The 11,270-nt window shown below is 46.1% G+C and overlaps 1 protein-coding gene across 1 annotated transcript in view; it reads right to left on the bottom strand.

The window, feature by feature from the left end:
- Nucleotides 1-11,270, bottom strand: part of TAF5 (TATA-box binding protein associated factor 5) — a 31,651-nt gene continuing 20,381 nt past the window's right edge. The window contains exons 9-11 of the mRNA XM_040435525.1: nucleotides 7,425-7,602; nucleotides 2,827-3,004; nucleotides 1-2,328 (exon numbers count right to left, since the gene is read on the bottom strand). Coding sequence (XP_040291459.1) covers nucleotides 2,111-2,328; nucleotides 2,827-3,004; nucleotides 7,425-7,602 — 574 coding nt within the window. The 3' untranslated portion in view covers nucleotides 1-2,110. The remainder of the gene's footprint in view (nucleotides 2,329-2,826; nucleotides 3,005-7,424; nucleotides 7,603-11,270) is intronic.

Genomic DNA, 11,270 nt, shown 5'->3' with positions numbered 1-11,270 from the left:
TTGCGGATGCGGACCCATCAACATGTGGTGTGGTGGCAAGGAGCCAAAACTCCATTCACTTCAATGGCAGTACCACTGCAGGAACCAGCTCCATCCACTACACAATGTACAGAACTACTCCGAAACAGCCGATTGGCAGGGGTGCGGGTTGTCAGCCCCCCGCCGATAAGGTATCAATAGCCTGGCATAGGTAGTCAATATAAAAATAATGAACAACCCCTTTGAGGTTGTAAATATCTCCTGAAATAGGTCTGCTTTAACAACTCAGTGGATTGTATGGTAATTGATGGATGGATATAAGTATAGCTGCCAGTAAATAAAAAATCTAAACCACTATACAAAGACACGAAGTAATGTGGCCTGTTTGTATATTTCTACACCTAGAGCGGTAATCATGCAGGACAAAGTGACGAGAAAAAGAAATCTTCATTGCGATGCTACTAATATCATATAACTAGCATTACATGTGCATTGGGGGCGACATCTGGTGGACAAGCCGAGTAACAGCACCCAATCAGGCAACAGCAAAATAATAAAGCAAAGAGACATCTGCAACAAACAGCAGCTTCAAAAGCTTTCAAAATAGGGCTTTGCAAAGACGGTCACATTTTATATTTTTCACCAGAAGAGGGTGGGAAAGTGGGCACGGTTATCGCTGTAAGTCTCGCTCCATACACCAGCAGGGTGCTGGGCATCACCTGACATTTTACTATGGAGCCTTGTCCACTGGCGATGCTTCTGTGGTTGGTGCCGATTCAGATGCCTCATTAGCTCTTTGGCTCCATATAACTTTTGTCACGCAATATTTTGCAGTCGCCTTATTGGATGCTCCCCTTGCTTGTACAATATTATTTGATATTAATAGCATTATAATAAAGAGTATATATTATTATCCGGCATGATTAGCACATTAGATTGGGTGTAATATCTGTTCACATGCATAAGGACCATTATATGCCAGATTAAAGGGGGTTGTTCACTCCTTTTGGGCAAACCCCACTTCCCAGCATGGCCAGAACTGCAGAGGGAATCATTCTTGCCTCATCCCCCGTGGCCGGGTTTTGGCTCCCTCACTCCCCTGCCATTGCTGCAGGACTCAGGTTCCCCCCCCTTTCCCCAAAGTGGTTACATGACCCAATGACATGACACATAGGGTACACATCACCCGCATCAGACCAGATGTTGATATGCAGAGACCATAGATCTGCAGCGGCAAGGGAAGGAGATGTGGGGATTAGGTGAGCGATTGCTGTTGCAGGTCCAGCCATGCTGAGGGGGAAGGGGGGGCAGAGTCTGCCTGAAAATCCCTTTAAGGTTGGGGCTACAAAACAATTTCAGCCATGACACCCTTCTTGCAACCAAAGATCTCTGTGTAGCACTGCAGTCACTGAACTGGGGGCGCAGCAGGACTACCACGTTGCCACAACCATCACATTGGATTCTTTGTGACCCAATGGCTACTCTGAACACAGAGCTTTGGTCACTGCCCAGATTGGCATGTAGCCCCCAGCCTTAAACTCACCACCTATCCACAGGATAGGTGATAAGTGTGATCCCCCCCCCCCCCCCCCAATCACAAGAACGGGTTACCTCTATGGCGACACGATGCTAAAGAGAATATAGAAATCGCCATGGAAAATAGCATAGTGATAAAGTGAAGGTCCTCCTTTTAGCATAAATTTAACTGACGAGTCAACCTTAAAAACATCTTCTGACATGTTGTGTGAGGGACGCCAAGCTTTGACCGCTTCCCAATTCCCAGGGACAGCTGCACCACTGGAAACGGTGGTGCCGACAGCACAATCGCGTGAGGCACTTCCAATGCTTCCTCATTGCCCCTGAAATCTGAGACCACCACTGAAATCAGTCTAATACATAGATGCAGTGTTACATGTACACAAGCACTCAGTGCTCAACTATAACAGTCATTAGATCACAGCACCATTTCTGCATATGCCTTTCAGCCCTGCTGCTTTCCATATAAAGCCGATCCCTAGGGCGACCAAGGCAGTGCAGTGAATGCAAGAGGATCTTGCGGAAATTGACATCGGAAATCCCATTTGGTAACTTCATTGCATAAGTTGGCCCCCGCCCTTGGCTGGACGCTTCATCACTGCGGGCTGTACGCTCCAGACGCCAGGAGGAGGTTTCTTCTTGTGAAATGAAGGTGGATAACAGGGGTGGATTTGGTCATGTAAGAACCGAGCAGTAAGTCTTGGGAATTTTCATGTAAGTTTATATGACCTGTAGCACTTGTAAAGTCATCCGTTTCCAAATCTTCAAAAGCCTTTATTGCATCCCATAAACAAACTGTATTATCCATCGAACCTAGAATGGATATAAAGGAAAAGAGGATTTAGAAAATACGGTACACAGCAAACTGAAGAAACCATTCCTTAAAAAGGGATTGAGCAGCCAGTAATGGTGATGACCTATCCTCAGAATAGGTCAATATTACTGGCTGCACCTCCCCTAAAATACACCCCCTTGTGGAAAGAAGGATAAAGCACAGGGCTGCAGATCATTTCAATTTTAAGGAGAATTCTGTGTATAAGAAGATGCAGACAAGCTGAATTTCCACCGATCTGTGATCATATCTACATGTTACCTAGGGATTTTGTTGCATTTATTATTTTTATTTTTTTATGGGGGGGGGGGGGGGTGAAAACACCATTCACATGTATTGTACTGTGAATTGCAGCACAGAATACACAATTTAACTTCACCTAAAATTGGTACTTAACAAAAATTCCTGCTCTCAGTTGCTATCATTTTAAAAATGCTGTTATTAGGAAAGAGGAGACTGACAGTATATACGTAACCTACCTGATGCTAAAATTTCTCCATCGCGACTAAATCTAAGTGCATAGATTGTGTTGGTGTGACCCTTTAACTCTCCAACCATTAAACCATGGCCAATGTCCCAAAGCAAGACTCTGGCATCTGTGCCTCCGCTAGCTAGAAACTTTCCATTAGGAGTAAAGGTCAGCGAGTGAATAGGTCCCTGCAGAAAAACAAATTGCAGATCAGTCACTGCACACAGAAGCAACATCGAGAAGTACCGTACAGGTCACATCAAAATCATTTATATAGTACGATAAAAAAAAAGTCCATCACAATTCATCTGGTGTGCGGGAGAGGAACTGGACAAAGGAATATGGTAAACTTCAAAACTATGAAGGGAATGGTTAGTTGGTTTTGCATGAGTCTGCGTTGCCTTAGGGTAGGTTCATAAAAAGTCATTTAGACTCAAATTTTGGTGTGGATTCTGCACCAAAAATCCACGCAGAGCTTCTCCAATGATTTTTAAAAAAAAAAATGTAATCAAAGAGTGAGGGCTCATGCACACAAACGTATTTTCTTTCCATGTCCATTCCGATTCCGTATGTCCGTTCCGTATTACGGACAAGGATAGGACTGTTCTATAACTGTAAAAAAAAAACAATTCATAAATAAAAAATAATTGTGCCTCAGAACCAGATCCAAAAGTTGGATAATAAAGTCCTGACAAACCACAGAGTATTAGCTATCCACCAGACATCTCCGGACAGCCGACACTCCCCTGGAGTGATCAATAGAAGTATAGAGACTCGTGACGGCTTCTTTTGAGGATCCATCTGGTTTAAAAAAAAATCAGTCCTGAGGGTCGGCTGTCCGGAGATGTCTGGTGGATAGCCAATACTCTGTGGATTGTCAGGATTTTATTAGCCAACTTTTGGATCTGGTTCTGAGGCACAACAATTTTTTGTTTATGGATTGTTTTTTCTTACAGTTACAGGGGACCACCATGGGGTCAAATGTCTTCATGGCAGCCCTCGAGGAGGACCTTGTCTATGTATCCCACCACTTCAGTCATGTACTGGGGTGGTGGCGGTACACAGACCATGTCTTCCTGATTTGGCAAGGTGATTCTTCATCTTTAGCATTATTCCACACTTTTTTGAACCAGATGGATCCTGATATCTTTTTTACTCTGACACACGAATACAATTTTTGGATACTATGGTTTCAGTGGTGGGTAACTTATTATCTACTGATATTTTCACTAAACCAACTGATTGTAACACTGTTGCATTACAATAGTTGTCACCCTAGATCTATTGATTCATTGCCATATAGCCAGTTATTTTAGGGTTAAAAGGATAGTGCAGGATCCTGACAAACTACCCATTCATTATGCTCCGATGGTGCGTAAATTTCAACAGAGGATATCCCTCTCGGGTGATTCAGAAACTTCTAGACAAGGTTAGGTATCCACAAAAGATTAAAACTGATGTTACATCTAATAAAATGGTTCGGATTCCTTTTATATCGACCTACTCTGAACAGTGTATCAGTTGCCAGGATTATTCGTAAACACTGGACAATCCTGAAGAGTAATTTGCCACAGATTGAAGCTTTATCTGTACCCACTCTCATCTTACAGGCGCCCTGCCAATTTACAAGTCAAATTGGTACGGGCTGATGTTCCTACTAAGGGTTTGGTGCAGACTTATATTGGGACTCGACGAAAGGGATGTTTTCCTTGTTTGAACTGCATAAAATGTTAGTTTATGATTAAGGGGGGACAAGTTTATTCATCCAACATCTGGGACCCAATATGACATTCGTCACTTTTTGACATGCGATAGTGGTATGTTTATGTGCTTTCGTGTCTATGTGGTCTCCCATATGTTGGGCTTTCTATCTGCCTGACGGTTCTTTGCCTGGTTCTGCTCTGGTTTTGGGGTCATTATTTTATGATACATATATTTATATATTTTTTTCTTTTTCTCTTTTTTAGATTATCATCAACATTTTCGCAGCGGTGTGTACAGAGGGCATCCTCAGGATCCTGGGTCAATTTACATACTGAATTACCAAGAAGATAGGGATTCATAATGGCACAATGACGTTTATGTTGGATTAATTACTTTAGCCTGTATATGGATTTTTAAGTGAGTGGTGGTTCACGTTCACCTTTTAACTGGGTTTGGGGGTGACGTTGGGTTGGAGGGCGTTTGGCATGGACGTGTCTTACGCCTCTACCCCATTATAGGCTCGTGGTGATGATCATGCATAATGATAACTACAGGGCCCCCCTCTGTTTGCCCAGAATATGCTTGGCATTTTAGCCATGTAGCTTATAAGGGCTTTTTTTCCCTTTTTTGGTTTTTTATAAAACCATGGAACCATGAGAACTCCTATGTACATCCTGAGTACAGCGGTGATATGTATGTCTTTATTTATAGGATCTAGACATGTAATATTATCCATACATATTGGTCTTTTGACTTTTTTTGCCTTTTGTCTCCCCATTTCTCTATAGTTGTGACTGCGGTGTCTAGTTGTCTAATTGGTAAGCGCTTCGCCTGCGTGGGGCAGTCAGCTGTTACTATGGCAACGACGCTAGTTTTACTGGTGTTGGTGGCCTATGTGCGCTCGCTCCTCCCCGTCGACTTGTCGTGTCCAAGCACTCCTCTCTGCGTAGTCTCGCGATGATTGTTCAGGTGATGAGATTGGTCATGTGATCTGTCATGTGACTTAGATGACGTCTCCTGATTCCGTTTGTTTGTGGTGTGGTTGCTAGGCTTCTGGACATGCGCAGTCATACTTGGAGGACGCGGATCTTGCCGCCGCATATCTGTCCCCGCTGTGTGAGTTTCTTTTATCTATAACAGCTGTTGCTGACACTTAATGATGCACGAGTGATTTATTGAGTCCAATATACACATTCTATATTGTGTGTATAAATCATGTATGCTAATAATTTGCACATTTGTACACAATCATGGATACTGTATTTTTGCCACATAAGTAATTCTATAATCATGTTTTATGGATTTTAAAACACTTTTTATATTACACTATTGATTTGATTGCTACTTAATTTGCTGCTATGTATTCTGGGTACATATACCCCTGTGAGACACCATTTTATATGATTGATAAAGACTGCATTGAGCGTTTGAAACGTTGCAGAGGGGTCAATAAAGGGTCCACCGTTTTTCACTTTATCTACTGGAGTGCTGCTATATAACACACACACACACACACACACACTGCTCTTACACACAATGTAACTCAAAGTCAATCACACTTCTGTGAAATCAATCTGTCCAGTTATGACGCAACACTGATTGCGAATCAATGTCTCCTGCTGTTGTGCAAATTGAACAGACAACAAGTAGAAATGATAGGCAATTAGCAGGACAACCCCTATAAGTGGTGGTTCTGCCGGTGGGGACCACAGACCATTTCTCGGTTCTCATCCTTTGGCTGTTTTGGTCACTGTTGCATTTTGTCATTGCTCTCACCCCTAGAGGTAGAATGAGGCGGCATCTACAACCTCGCTTGTGAGGATCTAATTGGATCCAGTGCAGCAAGGAGAGAGCGCGGATGCGTCTCTCCCCTCGTTCTAGAAAAAACGTCAGGTGTTTCAGCACTTAGACCTCCACCAATTACAGCTTTTGATATGCATCTAACATATCAAAAGTTGTGTGAAACGTTAGTGATACTTTGAGGACCCCCCCCCCCCCCCCCCCCAATTGTGAGAGGTGAGAAGATCGGATAGACTTGCTGCATGTGAGGCTGACAGGTCTCTGTTTTCCCTCTATGTATGTTGTTTGGCAGGATCTCACCTCTCCTCAGGTGCCGCTCGTTATCAGTGATGAGGCTCTATTTAGATCCACCTCACACTGCTGTCCATGCGGTTGATAGTTTCTGCTTGGAGTTGCTAGTGCTGGTTTGTCTAGGATCTCCTGCTTCTCCATTCATCTCTAAGCTAAGTACTTGTTGCCTTCGCTGTTTCTTATTATCTGATGTGTGTTGTTTCTAGGCCTCAGGGAGACGCAGGTTCCTTCATTCTGGAAGAAACCAGCTGTCCCATCCCCTGCTACCTATCCTAGGGCTCGTCAGTTTTAGCAGGGCTTTAGGTATCCAGTGCTCATACTGGCAGGAGTTAGGGAAAGGCCTACTAGGTCACCATCCCTCTTCCTTAGCTTTTGAGGCCTAGATTGTTGTCTATTCGTTGTGGTGTGTATTTGGTGTTTTCCCTTCGCCTTAACCTGTGACATCATGCCAGTTATCAGTTTAGTCACCCTTCTTTGAACGTTCTCCATCTCCAGGGGGATCTTTTGTATGAACTGGAGCAGAGAAATGACATTCCAGAAGAATATTCCTACATGTGACTGTCCCAGTTTTACTACCCCTAGGAGATATGGTACATTAGTACCCAGTTGCATCAATTTACATTTATCCACACAAATTATTTGCCATAATTTGATAACCAAATAATCTGTCAGCTTGTAGTTTATGAACATATCCATCATCCCCTAAAATTTCAAAGCTTTTTATATAGTTTTAGGTCTAGTAAAACGATTACAAGGTGGAATTTGTATAGTTTGTTTAGAGGCGACAATACATTATGTAGTGGTAAACTATACCTTGTGTCCAGTAAAGATCCTTACACAGTTCCCATTGAGCACATCCCACATTCTGACTGTCCTGTCCGTGGAGCCAGTGGCTATATAGTTAGAATTGGGATGGAAACGTGTACTTATCACATCTGCCAGATGGCCAGCAAATATACGTAGAGGCTGATAGTGGTCAGTAGCCCATAATCTGAAAATGACAAAATGAAGCAGCAATTAGATCTAGTTAGACATCTACAGTAGTTTTCCGTTGTTAAGGCTGTGTTACACAGCCTGATGTGGCAGACAATTGTCAGGAGGGAAGTGTTCCCACCCGGTAATCGCCTGCTTCCTAGCAGAGGAGACCCGGTGCTATTACATGCAGGGATCTCCTCCTCAGTATAAGGACGAGTGATCTCTATGCCATCGCTCGTCCCCATGCTGTATAGTGATTTGCAGATTTGGATTGCCCGATGGAGCGTATGCTCGTTCACTGGGAAGTCAGCGGCAGTATTACACTGCAAAAAATGGGTTTTTGTACTTACCGTAAAATCCTTTTCTCGTTGGATGCATTGGGGGACACACCACCATGGGTATATGCCCAGCTGCCACTAGGAGGCGGACACTAAAAAAGAAAAGTGTTGGCTCCACCCAGATGGGCTATACCCTCTGCTCAGACACTATACTAACCAGTTGGTCCGAAGGCAGTAGGAGCATCAAAAAACCAGACGAACAGTGAAGCCAACATGTCCTAAACCAGAAAGAGGACCATTATCAAAGGGTCCTGGGAAATCTGGAAAACCTGAACGAAGGAAAACAAGAGTGGGATCTGTGTCCCCCAATGCATCCAACGAGAAAAGGATTTTACAGTAAGTACAAAAATTCTTTTTTCTCGTGAATGGCATTGGGGGACACCATGGGACGTCCCAAAGCAGTCCCCGAGGGGAAAAAAAAACAGCCATGTCAAAAACCTAGCGCACAGCTGCTTGCAAAACCTTGCAACCCAAACTGGCATCAGCAGAGGCCAAGGAATGAATATGGTAAAATCTGGAGAAGGTGTGAACTGAGGCCCGGGTGGTGGCCTTGCAGACCTGGGAAGCAGAGGCTAAATGCCAGAGTGAGCAGTCACCCGGAAGCGGAGCCTACGACCCTTCGCCAAATAAGCTTCCTTGACAGCTGACCTAATCCAACAGGAGATGGTAGCTTTGGAGGCTTGTAAACCCTTACATGAGCACTCAGGAAAAACAAGAGTCAGATCGATGGAAGGACTCAGTTAGCTGGAGATACAGCCGAAGCGCCCAAACCACATCCAGACTGTGGAGATACCACTCTCTGGGATGAGAGGGGTTGGGACAGAAAGAAGGTAGAACAATCTCCTCAATAATGTGAAAGGGAGAAACCACCTTGGGAAGAAAGGAGGGAACCTTGTCCTGGTGAAAAACCAAAAAGGGGGTCCTACAAGACCGTGCCGCCAGCTCGGAGACTCTGCAAATGGAAGTAATCGCAACTAAACACAACTTTAAAGGAAGACATAAGAAAGGGAGACCTCCTTCAAGGGCTCGAAGGGAGAGGCTTGAAAGGCATCTAGGACCAAATTAAAATCCCAGGACCAAATTAAAATCCCACCGCAGAACGGAAGAGAGGGACCCAATGCACCACCTCCCGAAGGAAAGTCTTAACCTGGGAACGAGAAGCCAAGGAACTTTGGAAAAGGACAGACCAGGCGGAGACCTGACCTTTGAGGAAGACCAGGCGGAGACCCTTCTCAGGGCCGGCCTGAAGAAAAGCAAGAATCCTAGGGACGTAATAAAAGGAGGGAGTGTAAACCTCGTCAGATTCACACCAGGCAAAGTAAGTCTTCTGGGTACGATGGTAAATCCTGGCCGACTGGGGTTTATGTGCATCTGCAGCCCAGGCCCGAAGCCAAACCGTGCGGTGGATGGCCACCGAGTTAGCAGCCGCCCTAACAGAGCATCACAAAGGTACCTGGAGAAGATGAGAGGCAAGGAGATGGAGCTCCCCCAGAGCAAAATCCGTGGGTAAGGACCGAACAAGCTGTTTGGCCCAGACCATACAGGCCTTAGCCACCCAAGACGTGGCAAAGGCAGGGCAGATAGTGGAACCTGCTGCAACGAATACAGACTTGGACAAGGAGTCTATCTTTTTGTCTAATGGACCAGACAAGGACGCCGCGTCTGCCAAAGGAAGGGTGGTGGCCGTAGCAAGTCGGGCCACTTGTGGATCTACCTGAGGTGGAACAGACCACATAGTAATGGACTCCAAGCAAAAGAGGACATCCAAACCCTTGGCGAGCTGAAGACTCCTATCCGGGTGACGCGCCACTCCTTGGCCAGGAGTGCGTCCAGATCCGCATGGTTAGGGAAAACCAAAGCGGGGCACCTGGAACGGCGGAATCCTGAGCTGAGGAGGAGGGGTCTTCCTGCACGTGGAGAGCGTCCCTAACTGCCCTGATGAGATCCTGCATGGCCGCAGACAGGGCAGTGCTCTGCTCTGATCCACAATCAGAGTTAGAGGAGTCCGCTGAGGCAGCAGAAGGTGCAGCAGTGGAGGATTCGTCGCCAGCAACAGACCTGTCCTGGGAATGACCCGAGGATGCCAAGGAGGAGCGGGACATGGTTGGTTTGCATCCTGAGAGGGTCTGGGGGCAAGGCACTGCGCACAAATTGCCTCAAGCTGACCGCAAGGCCACTTTTTATTACAGCGGGCACACGTATAATTCATGACGACCCCGCAGTGGGGCTGGGAGTCTTCTCTGGAAGAGGACATGAGGGCTGAGTGAGAGCCTGAAAAAAAGAAAAGCCAGCCAGAGGCTGTCCTACCGGACCCCAGGTGCTGTGTCCCCAAAGAGGTGCTGCAGCAGTCGCAGGAGTGCCAGGAAGGTTGCAGGAGATTGGAGAGCATCCCTTATTGAGTGCTGGCAAGATAGAGGTCCCAGAGGAAGAACTAGCCAGAAGGTAAACTCCACCCGCAGGCAAAAGCCCGTGCCAAACTGGGATAGGAGGGGAAAGAGACCCCTCCCAGGAGGGAAGAGAATCGGGGAGGGGCCAAGAAAAAAAGCCCAAGAAGCGAGGGGAGGGTACGAGAAGGATGCAGCCTAGGCTAGGTAAAAGATGGGGCCTCAATTAATTGAGGAGCGCCATCGTCGGGACAGAACTGCGGGAGAACGAGGTTCCCCCCGGAAGGAAAACAGGTGAAGGGGACTCCTGAGGAGAAACGATGCCAAAACCGGGGGAAACAGAGCACCAGGGGCCAAAGGACAGGTCAGGGAAGATGCGGCCCAGTCCCAGGCAGAGGCTGGGGACTAAAGTAAAGGAAGGCCAGGGAGGTGTATAGGTGGTTGAAGGCCCAGCTAACCAACTTCTGGATGGCAGGCAAATAACTTTAAACTGGGGAGCCACAGGCCATGCTAGAAGCTCCCACCACATGGGAAAAGGGAACTAATCTTAGACCCATGCGACAGGGACGCAGGGAGAATACTCACCGTCTGACGTCTTCAGGCGCCGCAGGGTCACCCCTTCAGCAAACTCGCACATATTTGGGATTACCGGCATGCCACTGCGGATGCAGTAATGGGGGACTGGGTGACCGGCGAAGTACTGAGAGTATGCACCCGCAGGGGGTGCAACTAAAGTGGATATCCACGATGGAGCCCCATCCTGCAGCAGGCCGAGAACTGCAGGAGAAGTTTATTTTTTTTTTTAAATAAAATTAAATTAAAATTAAAAAAAAGGAGCAAGACCTGCAAAAAAAAAAAAAAAGCAGGTCATGTCTGCCTCCTACAGACACCAAGTCTGAGCAGAGGGTATAGCCCATCTGGGTGGAGCCAACACTTTTCTAGGTCAGCCTCCTAGTGGCGGC

Source organism: Bufo bufo, chromosome 6 (genome assembly GCF_905171765.1).
Source record: "Bufo bufo chromosome 6, aBufBuf1.1, whole genome shotgun sequence".
Classification (NCBI taxonomy): Eukaryota; Metazoa; Chordata; class Amphibia; order Anura; family Bufonidae; genus Bufo; species Bufo bufo.
Note: the sequence above shows the minus strand (reverse complement) of the source record. Positions and strands in the feature narration are given on the sequence as shown.